At 42.3% G+C, this 26,622-nt stretch overlaps 1 protein-coding gene across 3 annotated transcripts in view; it reads right to left on the reverse strand.

Moving 5' to 3' along the window:
* Nucleotides 1-26,622, reverse strand: part of robo3 (roundabout, axon guidance receptor, homolog 3 (Drosophila)) — a 173,565-nt gene that overhangs the window by 54,668 nt on the left and 92,275 nt on the right. For all 3 annotated transcript variants that reach the window (XM_087807332.1, XM_087807331.1, XM_087807333.1), the window contains exons 2-3: nt 25,306-25,632; nt 126-283 (exon numbers count right to left, since the gene is read on the reverse strand). In XM_087807332.1, coding sequence (XP_087663458.1) covers nt 126-283; nt 25,306-25,632 — 485 coding nt within the window. The remainder of the gene's footprint in view (nt 1-125; nt 284-25,305; nt 25,633-26,622) is intronic.

Here is a 26,622-nt window from a genome sequence, read left to right on the forward strand (position 1 = left end):
TGCCTTCCATTGTTGACAATTCATGAGGATCGTGTTCCAACCCACGGATCAATCTCAACACCATCAGGTGGACATCAAGGAGGACGGATGAATAATAACCATGTTCTCGTCGACTGAAAACTCACCGTGATCCTTTCGTCTCGGTCGTTGACCCGCATGTTGTTCCTCTTCCAGGAGATGGTGGGCTCGGGGTGCCCTCTAGGGGGGATGCACTCCATGACGGCGGGCTCTCCGGCGGCCACCACCACGTCGCTGGGAGTTTGCCGAAAATCGTCCCTCAGAACTGCGGGGACAGGAAGAACCAACGTTTTATTAAGTCCGAAAACGTCTTGGTAAGAATCAAAGTTCTCCATTGACTCAGTGTCATGTGTGCGTATTAATAATGAAGGCTCTTGCAGCTGACGCACACGGAAGGACGATAAATTATTCAGACCGACACACACACTCCTGAATATGAAGTGGAGGATAAAAAATGCTTCTTGGAATAACCATGAACTGATTATGAAGACACAATCAGGAGACCGACGACTCTTAAGACATTTGGTAGGAAATAGTCTTTTCTTTTGATTGGATCGCAATCAGATCAAGTGCGGAAGAAATTCAGACCCCTTTGTGTGATCGTTGCAGCAGAGAACCACACAGTTATGCTGGTGGTTTTCTTGCAATTGAACATTCTCTGTTATATTACTAAAATAAAGAAATACCAAGTACCGTATTTTCCGCACTATAAGGCGCACCTTCAATGAATGGCCTATTTTAGAACTGTTTTCATAAATAGGGCGCACCGGATTATATGGCGCAAAAAAAATGTTTTGAGTGTACAACAACCAAGACACACTCGCTCAAAAAGGTGGCAGTAATCTTACTCCATAGACGTCCGCCATGATGTGACGTGCATTGTTATTCCCCGGCTCAGTCGGCGCAGAGTCATGAAAGTGTTTGTAAACCAGTCACCCACCAGGTAATATTCATATATAAGGAGCACTGTGCAATTAAAAGGCTTATAAGTGGGCCTTATAGTGCAGAAAATACGATAACTGATCTTTACCGTCCCTTGTGTTGTCTCTGGGTCGACAAATGTCACGCTGACACAGAGACCGGACGAGAGTTAAGGAATCACTTTTTCTTAAAACCATTTTCTTCTAAGTCATTGCACATATTTTCCTGTTTCTGTTTGACAAAACATCGGCTAAACAAGAATTTACAAAGGTCACCTGATGCATAAAGTATTTTGGGCTCTTAACAAGTTGCGTTTAGTAGACGTTTTTCACTGACGAAGGGATAGTCATGGGCAGCTAGAAGTGAAATCGGAATTTGGACAATTTGATGATTCCATGATCCAACAATGGTTGCCATGTCCATCTCTAGACTGATTCTGTGATAATTTGCTACTTTGTCCTAAAATATAGGTGGAATATAATCGTCAGGATGATTTAATATCGGACCTGAAGGACCTTAAATAGGACATTGAATGAAAGTGACGATGTATCTACAAGTAAAAAACATTCTAAAAAAAAAAACCTTTTCCATGACAAGCATGAAAGGTTCAAAGGTCCTACTGGAATATTCCATCCCCTCTTGCTCTACAGTCTTCCCTTTGTAGTCCGACGCCTGATACCTGGAGGCGTCTCTGTCTTAGCCTGCTCTCTGGAGCTCTGCGACCTCTTGGGTTACAGCTTCAGGGAATTTTCGGTTCATATTGACAGCTACAATGGGGTAGAAAACAGGCCAAAAAATCCGTGCAGGAGCTGCGGGGCTACCGTCTGGTCTGAGCTCCTCAAGGGACCCAGGAGTTGGTTTCGGTGACGTTCCGTCCTCTTGCAAGCCCCCCTCAACTGATCTGCCAAAATCCGTCTCGCATCACAATCCTCTCGCTAAAACCTCGCTGAGCGGCGACCGTCAGATTCCCTCCCTTACACAAAAGCTCGCTTTGAAGCTCTGGCGAGATGCGAGATTTGGACATCAATGGGGTGAGGGAATGTTTAATTGATGCCGAAGAATGGCGCAGCTGATTCGCATTCATCCCACATTTCGGGATTTATGATATTAATAAAGTCGAATCAATGCCGGGGCCAAAATCCTGATATCTGGAGTCTGAAAGTTTCTCTTCGGTGCTAAAACAGTACAAATCAGGTCAGAGTCTGGCGCCCTGAGTTGAACCCGCTGTGACGCACCGGAGTCATAAAAATGATTTCGCTCTTGGAGATGAAAGACTTTGGTTTGAAACAGGTTTTTATGCTTCATTTGTCTTGGTAAACTTTGGCCATCAGCTGGAGTTCTATTAGCTTTTAAAGAGAATGCTCAATATCTTAACCAACACTAAGTTCAACATGGTAACCTTTAAAGCATGTCTAAACCCTTATCAATAGTTTACCCTCCAATACCTCATTGCCTTTGATCGGATCAAAGTAAGTAATTTAAATTTAATAATAATCTATAAAATGTATATTTATCTATATTATAAAATATTATTATAAAATGTATATTTATCCATAGCCAAAGGTTTAGCCTATCTTGAAAAATAGCATCTCAAAGCAGAAGAACAAGCAATCACAGAACTATTACAGCAAATAAAAACAATACAAAATATTTAATATATAATACATATATAATGCTAGAAAATAATACTAAATATATACAGCTGCAAGTATGCGTTCTCTGAGAGGGAGTGAGACAATCAGAAAGCCCGGATGGAACACAAGTTATATGTTTCAGATTGCATGTAAGAAAGTAAGTAATTTATATTCATAGAGCGCTTTCATTACAGCAGTCATTATGTCCTCCTCCCAGCGATAACTGAGGACGAGAGGATACAGTCGACTCAAGCAGCTTTTAAAGCTGATGTTTGGACATATTTTGGTTTCAAAACAAATAAAGCAGTTATGATTTTGTCAAGAGTCATGTGGTCTGTAAATACTGCAACACCAGAGTCAAGTAAGAAGAAGAAAGTGTGGATCTCTTTGCCACACAACGTGAGGAAACCTTCATAAGATTCCTGGATCCAGATGGTTGTCCAGAACGCCACCAATTTGCAATCTACCGTTTCTTTTACCAACGTAAACATTTTCAGAACATGCCCGAGTTTTGTTTATTTGGTTGGAAAATGATTTGGAGAGTGATTTTTATCATGAAGTATTGATTGACCTATTTAAAATAGGAGTCTGCCTTGTGTAAAGCAAAAGAGCAACCGGTCTGCTAAGTCCTACCACAGCAGCTAAAAAGGCCAAGATACTGCATGTGGAAAACACAAAGCCAGGAAAGTAAACATGTTATGTCATATATATGAGAGAATTATAAGTTGAACAGTACGCATTTAGGTTCTTACCATGTATTTAACTAGGAAAATCGCATAGTGGTTTTAATTTAAATTGTTACTAAAATACCGTGTTCATAGGAACCTAACTATGAGACAAAAGTGTAGATGGCTTAGAAAAATAACGTACAAACAGGAAACTATACATGACACGTTCAACCTCTTTCCAAACAATAGATGGGACGGCAGATGGGAACGTTGACAGCTATTGTGCCAGTTGTTTACAGCATTAGCACAGCGGCCGAAGGATATCAGTCTTGTGATCGTTTCCTGAATCTTAGCTAACGATATCTAGTGGTTATTCCGATGGGTAGGAAAGTGAAGCCATGATTCCTAAAAAAAAAAGAGCAGGATGGTGCCTGGTTTGTAGGAAGTATTATATACAAACACTAGGTGTGTTTGTGTGTGTAGTCGCTTCATCTTGAAGAGAAGCGTCAATGTCGCTGTAAAGTCACAGGCCAGCAGGGACGGTCAGCACCTCATCTGATTAATGACCCGTTTCCTCTAACGGCGTCACTGTCACAACAACAATGCTCCGGGACATTAGCATCATCATCAGCCTAATATCTTGTCACCGTGTGCGTCCGTCCATTCCTCCCCTAAAAAACCTTTTTTTTTCTTCGCCAGACCTCAGGGGACGTTTCTTTATCTCTTACAAATTCACTGTATCTCAGTGTCAAGCCGCACACTCTCATTTCTCCTGGTGTCAAGATAACATAGCGTCCTGCTCTGAATTATCGCGGGGCGCTTGGGTGGGAGGATAAATCTTGATGTGTGATCAAGGTCGACTGGCGTTCTCAAAACAAGGAGCCGGGGGGACTTTTTATTTCCTCATCAGCTAGCGGTGGGAAAGCTACCGGTGTTGATCTAAGGTTTTGCCGCGTTTCATCATTTGCTTCTTAACTTTGTGTTTGTTTTTAAACGACACTCGGACCCAATGAGCGTCCCATGTCGTACAAGAGGAATAAAAACATAAATCTTTCTTAACACCATTTGTGAGTTTTACTAGCTCCGCCATGGATGTTTTTGTTTTTGTTTGCATGCATCCGTCTGTCGGCAAACTAACAAACAAAAGGTTTTTTAAGATGGATTTTTTGTTGGTGTTCAGTTTATAGGTTAAAGGTAAAGGTTTCAAATTTGGAAAATAATTATCCCCCCCCCCCACTTTTTTCCTAAGTATGCTGATATCCAATTAAATACCTAGGGGGGTTTTCCCAAATCCCAACGGCCCTTCCTATCCAGGATTGACCTGCCAAACCGTGACCTTATCGCTTGTTGCTGCCGACATTTTCCCCTCATTATTAGTCGACGTGGAACACGAAACCCCTCGCTAAATTGAGCAGGAACCTGTATCGTCACGCAAAGTTGGAATGGAATGGTATCGGTTGGCTGCACCCGGTTCTGAGTGACACTTGTGCAGGGTTAAGGGACCACCACCGTGACCCGTCACGGACTTGTTACGGATCACGGACCGGAGGGGGGCCCACCGGTCGTGCACCTCCATTTACCACCCGTGGAAAAAAAAAGGTGTCTAGAAGTTTATCAGGCTCCGGCAATTACCCGTGGGACCCTTGGGGGCCGTATTAAGAGGGTGCACTCTGACCCCCTCCTCAAAGCCACTCAACAAAGCCAGAGTAATCCGCACCGCTGGGCCTTGAGATGGTTTGACGACAAAGACCGACACGTGCATTTATTAGAAAGAGAGTGGTCACGATAGATCGGACTCGCAGGCGACAGGAAGCGGCATTTGTCGGTTGAAACAGGTTTGATTTTAAGGGGGAAAAAAATCTTGTTTTGTCCAGACAATGGACCAAACCTATGCTGTGTCTCAAATCGCATACTACTCTTAGTATGCTAGAAGTTAGTATGCATCAGTTTAGTGTACGTACTAACTAGTACGCAAATTCTCAAACACTGCTGCTACACACTAACCCGAGATCACATGACAGCTTCTTCTTCTACTTCTATTTAACGATGTTTCAACCAGCTGTAGGAACCTTATCGCCGACACCTGCTGGCAGCACGTTTTGCAACTTTGGAAAAAGAAATAAAGAAAAAATATGAGAATCTAAATAATCGCGAGATATTTAAGCTGGTATCAGCAGCGAAGACGTGCTTATCCTCCTACTGCTGCGGAAAATGCACCTGTAAGTATATGCATATATATATATGTATATATATGTATATATATGACGTAACTTCCGTTTAAAACGTCACTAAGATGGCGGCTGTTTAGTGTGTTTAGTGTCCATCGAACCATGCTCAGTTTTGTGGGCGTGTTAGTACGCCAATTTAGTGTGTATGGCGCACTAAATTTCGCATACTAAGAATTGAGACACACTAACGCACTAAAAATACTAACTTTTAGTACGCTAGTATGCGATTTGAGACACAGCACTAGTGTTTTTTCTCACTAAAAGTCAAATAGCTTTTTTGGCCACATTTGTAAACACACGCATCCGTCACGCAGAGACAAATGCCGCCTATCTGCATGAACAATTCATCACACGAACCCGCTGACGATGAATCATTATAAAAATTTTAGACCGCTGCGGAACTGTAATCTATTTATCCGGGAAACTAAGTGCGTTATCGTGCGGTTTCGATTATTTATTCAGAGGCACGCGACTGCTGATTTACAGCTCGAGCGGACGATAAAGGCGTTGTTTTCCCCCCTTTAATTGGTCATGAGAAACACCTTTGGTGTGACCTCGGCCTGGCGTGTAATTAAATGGCTTTATAGCCGACGTACCAAGGATGCATGTTTACTGTGTTGCGTGGGTGACGGCGCCCCCCAGCCCCCCATCTCGCTGGAGGGATAAATATTCAAAAGGAGGATGACAGATAGTCCCTTGGCTGGCGAAGCCACTGTAGGGATGGAGGAAGGAAGGGGGGAGTCAAGAAAAGTGTCCTTGGGTTCAAGCTTTGTTGTTGGGGAGGATTTGAGCCGGTCATCTGTCAATCCATCAGCTTACATCTTGTCCCGACATAAGGCAATCTGCTCCGGTGTGAATATGCACACTGGTGTTGAAGCCCCCCCACACCCACCCAGGAAAAATCTAACCCTCTTATATCTTTATCCAACCGTCGTTCACTCGACACACCATCCACTTTGCTAGCTTCCCGGAAATCAGTCGAGACCCTTGGGTGCGAGGGGGGGGGAGCCAGCGTCCATCGCCCACTCTCATTAGTCAGATTGGACCCCCACACCACCACCCCTCTCCTCCGATCCCTATCGAGCATTACTGATGAAAAAAAGCCTCGACAGGATATTGAAGTAAGGATGGGAGGGTCCATAGAGGCTGGTGTGGGGCTGTTAAGAAGAGAGGGGGGGGGATTCACAGTTTGAGACAGATGTCTGCGCCGCCTTTTAAGCCCCCCCCCCCCCCCTCTAGCGTCAACAAAGTACATGAAGACCCTCACCCAGATACAGCAGTTTGGACACAAAAAAAAGCTGTTGGCACCAAATTCCAACAAATCGCTCCAATATCGAGGCTGATTGAAGATCGCGGCCCCCCCCGCCGAGAACACACGGCCTGGAAGCCGGGACCATCACTCTAGTCACACTCTCGACCCAAAAATGTCCGCCTCTATCTCTCTTTTGTAATTCTTTCACCGCACGGCCTCTTTTCTCAGGGAGCGCTTTGTGTGGCCCTTGAGTAAATGACATAAGAGGTTTTCACTCTTTGGCAAAACGTCCGTCTTTAAGATAAATAAAAGCGAAATACATTTCTCGGACAGAGTCCAGAGGGGTCACCTTCTCTCAGACAGCCGGACCCCTTATTGCCCTTCGGAGAAGCCACATAAACGGTTCATCAATGTCTGAGGCAGTTTCCCCCCCCCTTATGTCAAATTTAAGCCCCTACCATTTTCGCGTTCCCTAAGCGCAGTCAGCCCTGTTCCATCTATACTCATTTAGCGATCTGCAACAGCTGCCCTGCCCCTCCATTCGCTCCCCTGGTCCCCCCCTCCCCGATGACGGCTCAAAGCAGCTGCCTCCATTAGACCACAGCAGGGAAAAACGACCACCAGCCGAGAGGGATATTTCGACAGGTTGAAGTGAGAGTTGCGTTGGGAAAACTCCATTCCACATTCCAAAGTTACTTAATGTGGCACTCGCACTACGCTCATGTGACGACCCCCTGCGATTATTCAGCTCCCCGCACGTGCTCAAACTCGGGTTCTGTCGTTACGGGTATTTGATATTAATATGGAGATCCCAGAAATGATTTATAGTATTTTCTTTTTTTTTAAGACTAGCAGATTTTGTCAATGGTCCTCACAACCCAACTGCACAAAAAAAAGAAAATCAGAAAATGTGATATCAAAATCAACTTAAATTCCTGACTTTGCCTGCAGTTAATACAGAACTCTGCCGCGAGAATTCTGAGCAGCTCTAGTAGAAGAACTTACATTTCCCCCGATCCTTAAAACTCTTCACTGGCTGCCAGTTTCTTTTAGGATCAACTTTAAAATTCTGGTTCTTACTTCCATAACTAATCAAGCTAATAAGCTCCTCCTTACATAAGTGATCTGATCCAGCCTTGCACCCCGACTCGGGCTCTGAGGTCTGTGGATCAGAATCTACTGATGGTTCCTGGACACGGTACAGGACCAGAGGAGAGAAATCCTTCCAGGCTGTTGCTCCTATGCTTAGGAACGATCTCCCTTTGTCTTTGATGGACCTACTGACTTCCCCAAGAAACATCAAGACATTTTTATTTGTTCAGGCTTTTCCTTGATTTTCTGGAACTTCTGAGTTTGTCTATGTGTTATCTTGACCTTTAAAGTATATATTTTATTGAGTATTGTTTTGATTGTTTAAGTGCTTTGTGACCCTGGTCTGGTAAAACGCTCTATACATAATTACTTACTTACTTACATTGAATTTGATCTAAAGTAACAACATCGTAATTGCCTTATTTCATCTGTGGGAAGATAAAGAAAACTGAAATAAAAGTCAAAACAAGGCTAGAGATAAAGGAAAAGTTGCCAAACCAAACCCTCTACACACCCCTCCCGTTTGCATTGGCGTTTCTTAGCCAGACTTGACAAAAATGCCCTCTCAGCATGCATTTACCCCGTGTTGATTTAGCACCAAATTAAACTTCCGATCCTAAATAAACTCCATCCGGCGTGAAAAAAGGCGCCACCGCCACGTGACCCCGGCTGATTCGACGTCGACGAACAGCCGAGCAGGTGTACCTAATGAAGTGTAATTGGACTTCTCAACGGCAAGCGATTTCAAATTATGCATGAGCCCATGAATATCTCAACGAGCTGGGGGGAAGAAAAAAAACCCAATTACGTCCCATCGGTCTTACCCGCAAAAATGAAAGCCATAAGTCACTGCGCAGCATTATAAGTCATCGTAATCCTGTTATTAGCGAAAGATAAGCCTCCTCTTACGTCGCAATCAGGAGGCAAACATTCAATTCTGTGACACAATATGCAATCCATTATTAATCGGCGTCGTTATGTCCAAATAATTGAATCCAGCGTTGCAGATGGCGCCGCAATTACCAACAAAACAGATTTTCTACAAAGGCGGTACAAAAGCTTCTTTTTTTTCCTGGCTTGGCTGATGCTGCTGCTGCTGCTGCTGGCGAGGAATGATGAGCTTATCAGTCAAGATGTTTCACAGCTTCTTCAGCGGCTATAAACGTCATCTCTAGACGCCACCACGGTGTTATGTCACTCACGGACGTTTGCGAAAAAGGGGAAGGGGTCGCAAAGGGGGGGTGGGGGGGGGGGGGGTAATGGTGATACTTGGCAGTTAAGAAGTCTGCGGGCCCCACATGTAGCCATGAGACAGGAGACCCTCATTATCCACCGTTGAAAAAGGGGGGGGAAAAAAAGCCATGTGAGCTCGTGTAGGATGTGAGGAATGGGGGGCTGCGGGGTCCGAGGTAATCAAACACATGGCCCATGAAAATGGCAAGGATGAACTTGCGGGCACATTGTTAGCACAGAAGCATGTGACGGCGAGATTACGCTCTTAAGCCGCTTCATGCTTTTTACGTGCTCGACACATGAGGTCAAAATGATGTCAGCCGACGGCAGGAGAGACAAGTCGGGCCTCACGAGGGCGCGTGAGAGAAATGTGAGGTGGCGGGTTACTACTACTGTTGTAGTGGCACGCCTTCAAAACCCTTTTTTTTTTTTTAAACAACCTCCCCAATTGACAGACCGCACGTTATGGATCCAGAACCACACTAACTGGCACCGCTTCTCAACGGAGACGGTTGCAGCCAAGTTTCAGGCTAATGACTCCCGATATTTCCTCTGTAACTGCATCGAACTCTACTCAACCATCCGCCCCCTTCCAGCCAATATGTCCATCCCTGCCAATTAAAATGGAGAACGGAATCAAAAATGAATCTGCTTTTTCCACTATAGTTTGGCTTTTTCTTTTTTCAAACTAGGGCAGGTATAAAGACGACATGTTGGACTCTAAATAGGGGTTTTGAACAACTAACTTTTTTTTCAGTAGTCATTTTCAAACCTTATTGCTATTTTTAGCAATAAGCTACATTAAGGGTACCTAATGTGAAAACCCAACTCTGCTGACACATAAATTGTAAATGTTGAAGTCGTCCTCTGCAGTAGTTCATTCATCATGACGTTGCTCTGTTTTGAAGTTATAACTTAATAAAGTTCTCCCCTGTCGGAAATCTCGCCAAACGAGATTACGGTTTAAATCAAATATTCTGACATCACTCTGGTGGAGGTCTCCTCCCCTAGAAGCCCTAAATTAAGAACCTACATGTTAATCGTGAAACAAAATAAATATTTATGTAAACATGGTGAGAGTTACTTCTGCCTTTAGGTGTTTTTGTAATGTGTACATTAAGCAGCAAACCTTATTTTTATTATTAGTTTTTTAATGTACGAAACTGGAGTTTCAGGGGTGAGTTGAAATTTACGTGAGTCCTTGAATGCAACTCGTGTTTTTGCGGCCAATCGGAGCAGAGTGGGCGTGGTTGCTTAGACGAGTCTTCTAATCAGCCAAAATAGTATATTTTAAGAGGGCGGGGCTTAAGCGTATTTTCTAATGTAAATATCTTTAATAAATGAGAGTTTTGTGCAAAAAGAAACTGATAAGTATAATCGAGGTCCTAGAACAATTTAAGACACACTTAACTAACTTTTCTTCACCAGTCATTTTCAAACGTATTGCTATTTTTTTCATTTCCATATTCTTGTTTCTTTTTTCATTTGACCAATAAGCTTCATTAAGGGACACTTACAGGCACCATCTCCCCAGAGATACCGCAACATGCTTCCATGATATTTCCCATTAAAAAACAATGTGAAATGAAAGCGGCGAGAGCGACAACGGTGGGTTAAAGCCTGACGTCGGGGCCCTTCCTCGCTGAAAGCTGGGAAACTAAAGTGCACTCGCTCACTCAGAAACAAACAAGCCCGAGGCTTATTTGATTGAAACAGCCGCATTTCACATCAGGAGAGGAGGGCTGTATTAAAATAGACAGCGAAAATCCCTTCGCATGGAAAACCACATCATCTACCAGCACACGCTCCCCCCACACTGCTGCAGTTTGCCGGCGACTGCCCGAAAAAAGAAAAAAAAAAACGCTCCTGGTTTATGCGCGGACACAGATAGAGGCAGTCGAGCGTGAAAACAAACATGTGTGTACACGGACGGAGATGAAAACTTCTCATTTGAGTGCAAATCCTTTTTAAAATATCCTGGCACGGCGTGGTGTGTTCACCTATGTGTGTCTCGGAAGTGGGTTCCCATCCCAATTTCGGGGGGCTGCCCTCCCCCGGGCTGTGCTCACCCACCCAGCAACCTTGAGGTTAATCCACCACAAACCTCCCCTGGCGTGTCATGTTGGCGCTGGGTATATGTCCACTGAGGGGTTTTTCTTTTTTTATTTTCCAACCAATTTTTTTCAACCAGGCGTTTCATCTCATGCAATTCCTGAAGGGAAAGCACGCAAGGCTGCCTTGGATCCACGACGACTTCCCGACCAAAGTCAGCAGAGTATGGAGACGAGTAATTCCCCTCACAATTAAAGTAACATCACGACTGGCAGGCGGCGAGGCTTTTCTTTTCGACAAATCCAAACAGAGACATTCCTCAAACATAAAAAAAAAAAACGCAGTTAAGCGTCTTGACTGTCATCCCTGATGCTGATTTGTCTCCAGCCCTGGGGCTCCTCGCTAACAAACGACCCCAACTTCCTGACCTCCCGCAAGAAAAACAATTTCCAAGCTCGGATCAATAATAGCACATTATTAAGAAGCTGGATTTAAGAGTCTGTCTGTCTCTCTGGACTGATAATGATGATGAGCAGCGAAGCAGTGGAAGAAAGACATCTCCGAGTTAAGTAAACACTTTTTTTTCCCCCCTCAGCTGACTTTCTTCATGTGTCGAGCATCAAACTACTTTGGATTGAAATCTCAAAACTCTGATGCAGATTGCATGAATTGGCCTCGGCACGAGTCGTCGGCTTAATCGTGACTGGCATGAATCTTTTTTTTTTTTTTCCAGGGCTCGTATCCCAAAGCAAAGCAGTCCTGAAAGCGATTCATCTTTTCGTTGCCACGCGATGTCAATGAACGGAGACGGATGGCATGCCATGTATCTTTAGATGACCCTGGTGCGTCATAAAATATTCAAACTGTTTGACAAACGTTAGGGCGGCACGAGTGGATCCAGTCTGGAATAACATTAATACGATAAGCTAAGACATAAAAGTATGTTGAAGAAATACAGCGTAAAACAAACTGTAATTATGTATTTTACCTTATTTTCCGCACTAACTTAAAAGGCTTTTCATTTTCACAAAAAAACGACAGTGCGCCTTATAATCCGGAGCACCTTGTATATGAACATTACCTGGTGGGTGACTTGGGACGTACGTAACATCATGGTGGACGTCTATAGAGTGATATTATTGCCACCAGTTTGAGCGAGTGTGTCTTGGTTGTTGTAAACTCAAAATCACTCGGCTGCGCGCTCAACCAGTCAAACACGTTCGTTCAACATGTCATACACGCGCGCTCTAGCCGTCATACACGTGCTCAACTTCACGGCTGCTCGCTCAACATTTGTCTGCTCACAAAACCGGTCTCACGTGCTGCTGCTTGAAGCCTTTTGAACATCATTTGAACATCGTTACCATTGGAGTGAACGGAGTTGTCAGAACGCATGATAAAGTTTGTCTTTATCTGAATGTTTTTTTGACATTCCCTTTAGCACAGCTTTATCTAGTGGATGCATAACACAACCCTAGTCAAACGTTTGACTGTATCTTTTATTCAATACGCCTTATAATCCGGTGCGCCTAATAGTGCGGAAAATACAATACTAAAAAAATCAGGGCATCCACGTCTCGGATAACAAGGGACGGATTCTTAAAAAAAATCCTTACCAAGTTACTATTTCCCCACGTCATATTGTACTTGTAATTTGTATTTTACCATGATATTATTGCACTACATTTACATTAGCTCAACGGTCAAAAGGTACAGGACTTAGGGTAGGGTTTGCAAATTCACTGTGACACTGTGTCTAAGCAAGAAACAGAACTTGGCTCCAGCTCTTTGAGTGACAGATCCTTTTAAAAAGTTGTGGAGCCAGGTGGTAATTAGCCTGGATATCTCTTGAAGGCAATGCAGAACTCAAAAAAAGACAACCCAGTTTTCACCAAAAACATGCTGCCATCTGTGCGATTGTACACCCACACTGACAGTGAGCCCATCAACAAGCTAAGGATGGGGTGGGTGTTCTTACAAGTAATGTATGCATGGCATTGCTAAGCAAAGCAATAACCACACCTCCTCCTGCCCACCCAACGACCCTAAGGGCCCCCAACAACAATGCCATTACAAAGGTGGTCGACGCTCCCGTGTGTGGTCAGCTAATAAAGCAATTGTCTGCCTCCGAAAAGAGGATTACTTTAATCTAGTAATGGCCGACGTCGTGCAGCCTATAGCGACGGGGTAAGAGGGTCACCGAGAACCGCTGAGAGAGCCATTGTACTGAGACTGACCTACCCCCCCCCCCTTTTGTCCCCTTGCCCCGTACTGCCACCCGCAGACCCCCTTGTCTAAATCGAGACTACTGTAGTTCCCCTCAAATCCGACAAGCTCTTGGGATTTTGCCAGCAATCTTTTTTTTTTTTGGAGTCGAACGAAAACACGAGCGACACGAGCGGCAACTACTTGCAGCTTGTTTGCTTAATTGACAGAGAGCGCTCAGCCGGCGCTGATATTCAAGGACGTCTGTCAGAGAAAGTTGAATCCTAATGTTGGGAAGTATTTGTATTGCTGTCGGGGCTGGAAAAGTTTGCCAAAGAAACATCCCGGTTTAAGTTCGTCGTCACGACGGAAGAAACTTTTGTAAAGTGCAACACATTGATGTCGAAAGGCTTCGCCTACACAAGAACTGAACTCTAGTCGGTTTTGTCATTTTGAGTTCCATTACCATCACGAAGGCAGACAAGGAGATGCATCTTTTTTTTTATTGTTGTGTTGGATTCTTTGATCTTTTTAAAAAGACTCCTCATCTGACTCCTGTTTACACAACAAGTTTTGTTTATTTTACGAGACATTTGTGAGATAATCAATGCAATGGGAAGTTACCAAGTTATACTAACACAGTTCAACAAGGCAAGATTGTTTTCTACTTAAAATCTTGTTCGTTATTTAAGTTTCTTTCCTGTTGTTTGCTTAAGGATGATACAAATACTTAAGTTAATCATGTACTTGATTAGCATATACTATATACAGTACATGGCTCTTGTAATCACTGATTTTCTGAGACTCCTCTGTTGTTCTCGGTGTTATCTTGACCATTTAAGTATATATTTTATTGAGTATTGTTTTGATTGTTTAAGCGCTTTGTGACCCCGGTCTGGAAAAGCGCCCTACAAACATTACTTACTTACTTGCTTACTTATTAAATTTTAAAAGACATAAATCAGTGCCGAATACTTTAGTCTTTCTTTCTTTTAAATACTTACAAAGTTGTTAACTTAAAAGGCAATCATTTTGCATTTATTCTTAATAAATGTTTATTTAGTTTGCTGTGTTTTGTTCCATTTGCGCAAATAAACAATAATGTGTAAAGGAAAATTAGGTGGTCATTTGTATTGCTCTTTAATTAAAAAAAAAAAAAAAAAAACATTTAAAAAGTGTGTGTTGGATTTTAATTAGTAGTTCATTTTAAAATATTCTTTTTACGTTCTACCGCAAAGGTTTGTGTCAAAAGTTTAGTCCCAAAATAGTACTTTTTTTTCACTATTACATTGCTTTCTTAATAGTTATTAATAATAATAGATTAGATTGTATCATCTTGTTCTTTCTCTTTATTTCTCTTTGTTCTTGTTCTTATTTTATTTTGATTATTTTATGAAAAATTGCTGTATTTGCTGTGAATAATTTTGAAAAAAAACTATTTATAATAATTATCAATAAAGTTCTACCTAACCTAACCCAACCTAATAATAATAAAGTTATTTCAGTTATTTTAAAGTAAAGATGAGGATTTAATTTTTTAATAATTGAATTGCGTATAAAAAGATCACCAAATACAACGGCCCTTATATTTTCTTTCAAAGGTCACTTTCCTTCCTCTCATCGCAAGGGGCCTGAAAGGTGAAAAAGGGTGAAAAAAGGTGAACGGACGTTCAGGACATCAGCGTCTTTTCCCCCCCCCCGGCGCAGCACGTCAGCCGTCCACGACCTTTCCCCCCGCTAATGACCCTGGACCCGGCGCTGGTTCCTGTCAAGTGTGCGGAAATTTGTATCTCATGCACCGAAGCAGATGGACCAAAAGCCTTTTGCTTCCTGGCTCGTGCTCCGCACACTTCCGAGGCTGGAGGAGGTGGGGGTGTAGGTGGTACTTGAGGGCGGTGGGGGGGGTCAGAGCAACAGTTCCAATTTTCCAACCTGTCAACAAACTCCAAAAACAGATGGATCTTAGAGAAGAAATCCATTTAGCTCCACTTCAATGACTTAAGCCTCTGTACGCTGACCTTTCCAAACTCCTGGGTGGGAGCGTCTTAAGGAGAAATGAATCTCGGGCAAACACACACGAGCAGGAATCAATAAGCATTTACCGCGGCGGACACGCCTCCGTATTTACCATTCGCACACACAGGTCAAATATGCCTAAACCCTTCTCGAAATGCCACTTTACCGCACGCACACAGGTGAGCGCTGGGGGTCGATAATGAAGAGGTCCTGTCGATTTTGAGTGACTTGGGGGGGGGGGACGAAACATGGCGTCCTTCGCGGCGTAAGGATAACCGACACGAGTTGCGGCGTAAGCTCCTTATTCGTATGCAGAGCGGGGAAGCCTTGTCGGGTAACGTCATGCTAATGTAACATTTAACATCTGCGATTTAGAATACGCTGACATTTCCTGACACTCCGACGTTTAAACGGAAAACTTAATTTGCATCACAAGTGGCGGCGTTTATTGGCAGGAGTCTGACGATACGATACATATCACGACGATACGGGCGCAGCGATGCTTTATATTGGGACACTGTTGCGATACTGTAGGAACAAGGATATATTTGTAGTATTGTCGAGTACTTGACTCTGGTGTAGCATATTTTACAGATCAGGATGGAGGTGAATTATACTTTTATTATCAAAGGAATAGTTGTAAATAAGGGTGTGTATTGTTGAGTATCTGCTGATACGATACGTATCGCGATACTTTATATCGTAATATATTTTTATACTGTAGTAACAAGGATATATGTGTAGTATTGTAGAGTACTTGACTCTGGTGTAGCAGATTTTACAGATCAGGATGGAGGTGAATTATACTTTTATTATCAAAGGAATAGTTGTAAATAAGGGTGTGTATTGTTGAGAATCTGCCGATACGATACGTATCGCGATACTTTATATCGTAATATATTTTTATACTGTAGTAACAAGGATATATGTGTAGTATTGTAGAGTACTTGACTCTGGTGTAGCAGATTTTACAGATCAGGATGGAGGTGAATTATACTTTTATTATCAAAGGAATAGTTGTAAATAAGGGTGTGTATTGTTGAGAATCTGCCGATACGATACGTATCGCGATACTTTATATCGTAATATATTTTTATACTGTAGTAACAAGGATATATGTGTAGTATTGTAGAGTACTTGACTCTGGTGTAGCAGATTTTACAGATCAGGATGGAGGTGAATTATACTTTTATTATCAAAGGAATAGTTGTAAATAAGGGTGTGTATTGTTGAGAATCTGCCGATACGATACGTATCGCGATACTTTATATCGTCATATATTTTTATACTGTAGTAACAAGGATATATGTGTAGTATTGTAGAGTACTTGACTCTGGTGTAGCAGATTTTACAGATCAGGATGGACTTAAAGTATACTTTTATTATCAAAGGAATAGTTGTAAATAGGGGTGTGTATTGTCGAGAATCTGGCGATACGATACTTTATAATGTAATTTATTTTGATACTGTAGTAACAAGCATACATGTGTAGTATTGTCAAGTACTTGACTCTGGTGTTGCAGTATTTACAGACCACGTGACTCTTGACAAAGTCGTAACTGCTTTCATTTGTTTTGAAACCAAAATATGTCCAAACATCAGCTTTAAAAAGTCCACTGTATCCTCTCATCCCCAGTCTGGAATCTCACAGAATTTCTTCGTACCTTTAGCTGCGGAATGACTGCTGCCATCTAGTGGTCGGAAGTTCAATTGCAACACAAAAATGAGCATAGCAGTGAATATTTGCATGTTGATTTGAAAATTAAAAAAATATTTTAATGTATATACACTTAACTTAATAACTATGATAATAATAAAATGAAATTTTAAAGTGGAAAACTATTTTTTTGACGATACAGTGAGGTTGAATATCGATACGGTATCGCGATGTTTCAGTGTATTGACAGTTTCTTACAGCTCTAACCACCAAGTCAAGAAAATATACGCCCTGAAAAACTTTCATAACTACACCGAAATGAACCGAGAGGTGAAGGCACTTCGGAATAATTGACTCGCTGATAAACAGCCTGTAATTAAAGCGAGTTGGCCGACTCCGAGTCTCGTATTAATCACAAACTTGACTAATGACTTGGCGAGCGCGTATGTTGATTATAATTATGTAGGATTAGACGCCCGGCGTAATAACAGTGACATAATGAGCTCGTAAACAAAAGAGTTTGAGGAACAAAAAAAAAATGTTTATATTCTCAACGCCGGGGCTTTTTAAATCAACACACTCCAACCAAGTGTTATTTATCCGTTCGCGACACGATCGTCCTGTCGCATCCGAGCTAATGAGGCTCTGATTGCATGGGATTGATTTGTGTGAAGCGCTTATTGATCGCCTCTCATGTTTACCATGAATGATGCCGCTCCCTTCTCAGGATGAAACTCAAGTCTCTTGGTATTTGCGATGAATTGACGGATGCGTCGCTCGCCCTCGCATGTTTGCGCCGCTTCCATTTCGCCTCATTATTGTTGTCGCTCCTGCTCTGCGTCAGATCACTCTTTCCACTTCCATCTGAGACAACAGAGGGCGATGCAAGGACTTGGACTCTAATGCAATCCCGGGAATTTATATTAACGTTTCACTTTTTGAATGAATCAAACCAATCATCTGGCGGCCATTTGCGGGCCCTTGGGTGGATAAAATGCCTCCATTATTAAACCAAAAGAATATAAATAAACAATAAACAATGCCAGTTATCCCGAAAAAACAAATGTGTTTGTGGTATCCCTTGTGTAGTCTCTGGGTCAAAGTGGACGACCTCCACCATTGGATATGTATTTCTGGAAGAACGGGAGGTCGTTTTACACTTTGTTTACCTGTGTCTTCGGGTCACCTTGACCCTGGGATAACATAACGGTAAAAGTCACCCATGTTGTGTTCAACTAGTAAATATAGACATTTATTTGAATTATAAAAGTTTGGACACCGGTGTGTAAAATCAAAGTTTTGTTTACATTTATGTTTATTTATTTTAGTTCAACTCATCAATAATAACCAATTCAATGATGCCTCATAATATAGGAACATTTTTTCATATAATATCATGCAAAATATATTTTTAAATATATTATTAAATTGTCAGTAACATTAAAATAACATAAGTAAAAATTTATTAAAACTGTACAGTGAAAGTCTGCGCCATGCACCATTATTTATTTAATAGATATTAAACAACATACACAAAGAACTAGCAATGAGGGAAAATATAATCACTTACATTAATATTGCTTCAAACATTTGAATTTTGTTAAAACATTTTTTTAGTCCAATAATTTGATCTAAAACGCAAATTTAGGCACAAAAATATCAATTTCCTTTTTCTAAAACTCAGAATTTTAATTCATATAATTAATTTATTTTTTGTTTTAAGTCACATTTTCCTTCAAACACTTAAGAATAATAAGTAACTTGTTTCTAGTTTTTTGGGGTCGAAAACAAGAATATTTTGGGGGGCAGTTTGAGTTAGAGTTTAGTTGAGTTTTGCACCAATTTAGAAAATGACCTAAGTAAAAATTGAAGATCCTGCCAATACCCAGAATTCTTTTGCCATCTGATCATTAATTACTCACTGTTTTGGCTGAAAAAAGCATCGTGCACTGAGGTTTAAGAGAAAATATCCACATTGATTCATTCCTTAAAAAACAACGGAGAGTAAAAGCAGACACTTTTAATGGGGTAAGCCTGGATGTATAAAAAAAGCTGGACAAAGCATCTCTTTGTCGTGTCCTTCACTTAACAACACATCTGTGTCTTCCCTGGTCTAATTTTCGGGTCTTAATCGCGGCCTGCAGGAGTGCAGCCGCACCACAAGGGCCATTGTGTTGCTCTGCTGGGGGCCTTTTGGCTTCTTTGTGCCGAAGAAAGGGGTCGTTTGCATCATTTAGGGACTAACGGTTTACAATTAATCATTGTTAATCGTTCTTTCGCGATGCCCGAGACCCAAAATGAGGGTCACAAGCTGGTCTGAACACCCACAAGGGTTCACATTTACGAGGGATGGTTGCAGAAGATGCAGTATCTAAAGATAAGAGATGTAAATAAGAATTGTAAAAATGTGGTTTTTTTGGAAACTATAGATTCAAACTAGTGATTTGACATGTCGCCCGCAACGTAATCCAGGCCAAAAGTTCTTAAGATCCGACGCTAAAATCGGATTTTCACGAGCATGTTTCCAGTCCGGAATCCCGATGTAATCCCTAAATATTTATTTTTGATGTCCTCGCTCATGGACTTATAAACTCATGACTTGATGCTCTTAAACCAGAGAAAACAGATTCATGAGAACATTCCGAACACATCCTTAAGTGTTGCTTTGACTGAAGAAGTGTAGTTTATTTAGGAAAAACATACTGGATATTTAAATATATAAAACCCACCTTATTTATTGTACCACAAACAGGGAATTCCCATGGTGCCTTTCTACACATTGCTCTATTTAGTGACGGCTGATTGGTCGCTTCAATAATGTATTACAATTCTACGTCTATGCGGCTAATCAATGGCTGTAATTGGTTGGCTGGGCGGCAAAGCATTACAGGAAGCGTTCAGGTCACTGTTACCAAAAGGGTTCTAGAGAATGGCACCTCGTAGGCAATTGGTTAATAAATGTAGTCGGTTTAAACGAGTGAAAAAAATGTAATGGTGAGTATTTCGCCGATTTTTGTTGAATGCAGTTGGGTTTTCAGAAGGTAACCCTCGCGATAAATAAGTAGTAATTCAACGAAATGTCCTCCATGAATGAAGTTGAACAATAAAATACTAGCCTTAAACTTTATCTGTCTCGCGAGACAACGTTATCTTAGTTCACGTAGAAACCGTTTGTTTTTGAAAAATGCCGTTGAACAGTTGGTATTTTGAGGAGAGGAGTGAGATTAAGAGCAACATGTTTTTTTAATGCTAATTTATTTGAGATTTGTCATGGAAATATGAATTATTTAACCCACACACGGGACGGTCATTAGCATGAAGCTCCGGTGGTCAGGGCTCAGAGATAATGAGGATCATTGGACTGGACGGTTGCAGCGAAGGGGGCTCTATTGTTCCTCCGTGGCCCCCGTGGCTTCGGGGTCTTACACTGTCATTAAACCATCGTCTTCTTCACACCACCTGTTGTCAACAACACCCACAACCCACCCCCGCCTTCCCTCTTTTTGTTTGTCCCACTGACCCACTGCACGCCGACCGGTCCACTAATTAATTCACCGCCGTCCTCTTCCGAGTGAAGACTTTGGCCGGTGGTGCTGGCTCGAGGGCCAGCGGGCAGCCAGATCATAGTGAGGGGCTAAGCCAGAGGCTCGTGGCCTCTCTGCAGCCATCTGCCCTCCCCCCCTTTAATTCAAGAGCTGACCAGTGACTCCGGGTCCGGACCTCATCCCATTAGTGATGCTCGAGCGGTGCCATGCAGCCGACGACCGCATGACTCGTGGGGTTGATGGTGGGCTAGGGGGTGGAGGGGGGACCATGACAGAGCAGATGAAGTCTACGGTGGCCGAGAAAGCCGACAAAATACTGAACACAACAGCATCAAGACTGACCGGAACTGACTGGACTCTGAGTCATTCTGAGGGAATGTGTGACTCAAGCGAAAAAGTAGCGTAAGATATTGAACAAATAAGGTTTGTGTATGAATATGAAGGCAGATGACAGTGGGAAAGTACAATTGAATCTACCTATGGCCAACGTTCCCTGGTGCGTCAGAAGTGCAAGGTCCCCTGAGGTCAGTTCCGTTGTGGTCGTTTGCAAATTGTGTCGTTTTTTGTTGTGAGCTTTTTTTTTTAAGCTACCATAGAGGCCAACGTAAGATAAGGCATGATTATAGGATTATAAGTCGCATTAAGTTCCATGAGGATTCGGAAGTATTACTTTGCCCCCGGTCTATGGACGAAAACTACGCAGTCGCAGTGCGGCTTACCAAAGTCGTACCTCGCATTTTGACAGATTTTGAAGTGATGTGCCAGAATTAAAACATAGGGCACAGAGGACGTTTTGTCGTTTTGTTGACCAAATTTTACGGATTTCCAGTAAGTAAAGGTTATTTGTAAAGCATTTTTTGCATTTTCTGCATTTGCATTAATCTTAAATTTTTGTATTGAATCATTTTCCTTGTTGTTGTAAACAAATAAAGTCTATGAATCTCTATGTCGTCCCATGCACGACAAGTGGTTGTGCTGTAACGAACCACGTCCAGCCACAATGCGGCGACTGACCATCCAGGTTAATAAAGCCCACAGTAGAGAGTAGTTTCAGCAGCAGGACAAGGGGGTGCGGACGGGTCACCTCGACTCTTATCACCGCCGGCGCCGAACGCTTTCCTCCCTCCGACGATTTCCACCAAATCCCTTCCTCCAATTCCAAATCTCTAAAGCCTGAAATGCATTTTCGTAGGAGTTCCAGTTATCGGGAAAAAAAATCCCTCCGACAGGTGCTGGTGAGTGTGTGCTGCGAGTTGGTGACAGCGGCGTTCAGCTGCTTTTCCCACTCCGGCGTCTGGGATTAAACTGCTGCGCGAGCGGTGGCAGGCAGACTTACAGATGTACACACTCGCACACAGACAAGACACGAGGCTCGTCTTCACCTGTTCTCGGACCAAATTCCGCAAGGCAGCTGCCAAACCGGACCTCAAGGGGTGCGACCTCTGAACGACCCTTTTGTTGTTGTTGTGATGCCACCACCAAGCACCAGTGAAAGCTCTGTGAGCACCCCCCTTGTGTCGAGGGGGCCACGTCGCCTTGTGAATATGCATGAGCCATAAAGCCGGGGCAGACGGAGGAGGCATAATAAAAACGTCAGGGGCGCTTCGCAGGCGAGCGCCGCGCACTCAAAGTCAAACCCTCAACCGTTAGCTTCAGTGGCTTTTATGCGTCTGACACCGATAACTCTGAGGACATATTTTAGTGCCGCCACGCTCGGAATCAGACAAAGAGGAATTTAATACAGGACCCTAGACATGATCAGACCATTGACTTTAAACAGTATATTAAATCACATAATATGTCACATTAACGCTCGAGTTATTCATTATACAAACATTACTCCAGTAATCAACATGCGGTTGTTTACAAGAAAGAGGTTTGTTAAAGTGTTTGATTCATTTCCAGCTCTGATTAAATTATAAATTGGCTCCATATTTGACTTTTAACTTTAACTTTTCTGCATTTCCTGATTCATCAATTTTGGCAAGAAGCAACAGGTAACAATGGATTTAGTTTGAATAGTTTTGCTAATGGCTAAATTCAAGAAAAACACCTAGTTATATTTTAAATCTAAGTCAAATCAAATAGTTATTGTTTTTTTAATGCTTCCCAAGGAATATGAAAAGGGCATGAATGGGTAAGAAAAAAATAGCATTGAGTCGGTAGCAACTCTTGACTAGTTTCACGGAAAAAAAATCGATACAAAAATCATTTTGGCATGTTTACAGGGTCATTATTATGTAAATTGGTGTCGTCACGGTCAAAACTAACAGGATAATAACATTTTAGACGAAAGTATTACTCTTTACAAGTCCTTCCCAATCCCTGGTCCGGGTACCGTAACCGGTCCGCGAGACATTTGTTACCAGGCCACACAGAAAGAAAAACTATGTATATAATTTGGTTCTATTGATTGTTGCTGTGTGAAAGGTCTTGATAAATAGCCTTTGATTCTTACAGTCAAGTTCTCTTTAAATTCAACCAGTGAACTAGTAAAAATGATTGAAAAATAAATGTATATGATTTTATTTTTACTGTTTGGGATGGTAAGGATGGTTCGCGAATATACTACCCACGTTAAACCAGTTTGCAGTTACCTCTGCTCTACACAACAGAGGTTACACAAACATTTTTCTTTCAACCTTGTTGTTTCTGGGATCTCTATTTACACAAGTGATCAATGTAAATGGGAAGCAACAGCTCACACAGTTGGCTACAATTGTTTTTGCTAATGGCTACGTTTAAGAACAAAAAGTAATTTAAACATTGGCCAATATTTTAACAAACATTTCCCTATTTAAACAAGTCCGTTATAGAGTTTGTGTTTACTCGCTTTTGCTAGTTTACAGGTATATTTCTTGAGTAAACTGCAACAAGAACCTTATGCTAATGATACTTTGGAGAAAATCTGTTTGTTTTTTTTCAAAATAAAACACTTTTCCGACTTTAATATTAATCTACAAAACAGGAAGTTATATTACAAGTTGCACTACGGGGCCCCGGGCTGTACTTCTACATTCCATTACAACCAAAATTGTTGTCACATGAATGTTAACACGAACCCACAACCGTTGTTATCAATTAAGTTCACTTCATCAAACACCCACACGGTGAACCTGAGCTTACACGATACATCTCCGTACACCTGTGCGTTTTGTAATTATTTAGTAGCTCATTTTGAAGAACAAGTGTTTCCTGTCAACGGAATCACGTTCAAGGCCGAGACGACTCGAGCGCCTCGCTCTGTTCGTGACATACGACATTAATAATAAGTGTAAGCGACGAAAACTAAAGGCGAGACACATTTACTTGACTATTCAACTATGTCTCCCAAGCACATTTCGTCAGTAGTTTGCCAAAGATTTAATCTAGTTTTCGGTGAGATTCTGGCCCCGACCCGAAGCTAAACCATCTGACCGCTCGACAGCTCCGGCTGCGTTCGTTCCAAATATACACACAGGCCCGTCTGCAAAATCAGCATCACTCGCTTGTTCCAAGTCGTCCATCTTGCCGTCTTTCTCTGGTGCCGCACTAAGTCCGTCTGCACGGGGGCCCCCGGCTTACCCGGCCTGTCCCTTTATCTCCGGCCCCACCGGAGGGGGCGCTGGCAGGCGCTCGCCTTTGGCAAGGGCCCGTGTTTACTCAGTGTAATCGCTTCCACGTCCTCCAGAGGCGACGAAAACTCATTGTGGGTTTGTGTGTTTTTCGGACGGCGAATATGGATGAGGCGACCGTGAAAAGCAGAAACTGCAGCGGGCCTCGGACGGTCCCACACGTCGCCGAGGAGAATGCCACATCCCGGAGGAAAGCGCGGGGGGGCGGGGGGGGGGGGTTGAAAGCCGACTTGAACATGAGTCAGAGGATATGTGGTTGTGTCAGAACAACCGCACAGAGATTTGTCGGCATTTGTTGGTTTGAGTGAAGTGCAAATATCACACAGAGGAAACACACAGAGACGGGTTCGTCGTGACTCAGTGGGAATTCAAAGATGGTAAAATAAGTTGCTGCACTATATATTTATCATTTTAACAAGTATATCTTTCAGTTTACCTTCTCTATTTAATTGTCATTATTGTGTATTTTAAACCCTAGTTCCAACAACTGAAATTCTATAGTATTTTTCAGAGAATTAAACCATTTTACTTCATATATTCCCATCATTACATTCTTTGAATTATAACAAGACTTTTCATTTGCGGTCATAGAAGAGTCGTAAATAGTTTTATTTTTACCAAATTATCAATTAATGTTAATTTTTAATCGAATAATTTGAACATTTCTGTACTGACACCATAAAAAAACTCCTATGTTTTAAGATTTAGAAATACATTACAAGGTTTATTCTAGAACCCTCCTGTTATTGATAATATTAATAAATAACATTACGACCAGCTGCCCATTTATGTAGAAAAGATTCTGTGGGGTCTGGAGGAGGAACTTTTCCAAATTAAAACAAGACATTTACGAGGAGACGGTTGACGGTTTCGTTTCCCTTCGCCATTTAGATCAGAAGAACATCTCGGGCAAACACTCACAAAAAAATCCACACATAAGTTTCGCGTTACAGACTCTTCATCTGCTTTCTGTTGAATTCCTGACCTCGCTTCTGAAGAGCAGACGATCGCAGTCACGCAACAGATTTGACACCGGCTTGTTTAAAACGTGGCTGACAGAAGTGATGCTGGAGAAGCGAGAGCTTGAAAATGCTCCTACTTGACAAGCCGTTGATATTTATAACGTGAGAAAAAACCAGGGACGATTTTAGGTTTTTAGTCGACACTCACTTGCTACTTCCAACGAAGCGTTCCGGCTCACCGCCTCGCCCAGGTAGTTGCGGGCGACGCAGACGTAGACGCCCTCGTCCGGTTTGCTCCGCCTGCCGTGGACGATCCTCAGGAAGAAGAGGGAGCCGCTGGGTAGGAGCATCCGGTGGGACCTCGGGTCCTCGCGGTCCGTCTCCACGCGCTCGCCGTCCTTGTACCATTCCACCATGGGCGTGGGCCGACCCTCCGCCTTACAGTTGAGGGTGGCCGGTTCTCCTTTGGACACGATCAGGTCCGACGGGTGCTCCACGATACGTGGCGCGGCATCCTCTAGTCTGGGCCGAGAACCTGGTTTGGAGGAGAGAGGACGGGTTTTTAAAAAATGGCCACTTGAAAATCTGCGGCGTAGCATTAGCATCAACGTAGATGAGACAGTATTTCTGTTTTCGTAAGAAATACCTCAGAACATCACATTGTCCATGTGCTTCAGCGTTAAACCTGGTCAACTGCTTGAGTGACTCATACCCACTGTGGCAGTTCACAGATTTATTTTGTATTATTTCACTTCCTGTGTGACATTAAATGCCGCATGTGCGCGAAACTATCGGCAGATTCTGATCCACAGACCTAAGAGCCCGAGCTGGGGTGTAAGGCTGGATCAGATCACAGATGTAAGGAGGGGCCTGACCATGAATAGATCTGAAACTAAGAACCAAACTTTTAAATGTAATTCCGGAAAGAAAGTGGCAGCCAATGCAGAGTTTAAAGGATCGGGGGAAATGTGAGTTCTTCTACTAGAGCAGCTCATAATTGTGTATCATCTGTAGGCTCCTTCCTGTAGAAACCTTTTTGAGAATTGATCCAAATCAGTTGCACAAATTTGGTTAAGGGCTGCCACAACTTGATTTCTTTTCAATGATACAATTAATCAGACAAAAAAACTTTTTGTGTAATTTTCGGCTCTACAGTAGAGCATGTAGCTTTTTTCATTCAACCGTCAATAGGTAAAGCTTTTGGGGTTTGAATGTAAGAAAATAAAGAAGTTTAATTTGATCTAAATCGACTTTTAATAAAAAAGACACTTAAAAGGACTTAAATTAAAAATAACAAAAACATGTTAACATGAAATAATAAACCATCCAGTTTTTGAAGTAGAAAAAAGTAAGAAATAAACTTGAATTGCCAAATTGTATATTTATTTTCGACGTCATTGCGACTATTGGCAGCCCTAACTTGATTTCCTGCACAACCACGATATCAAAAGCAATTTGTTGAGTCAAAAATATAACATTTCCATGGCGGTCATTTCGTATCATTAGCATAAGACAAAAGCTACAT

This window comes from Callionymus lyra, chromosome 14 (genome assembly GCF_982586985.1).
Source record: "Callionymus lyra chromosome 14, fCalLyr1.hap1.1, whole genome shotgun sequence".
NCBI lineage: Eukaryota > Metazoa > Chordata > Actinopteri > Syngnathiformes > Callionymidae > Callionymus > Callionymus lyra.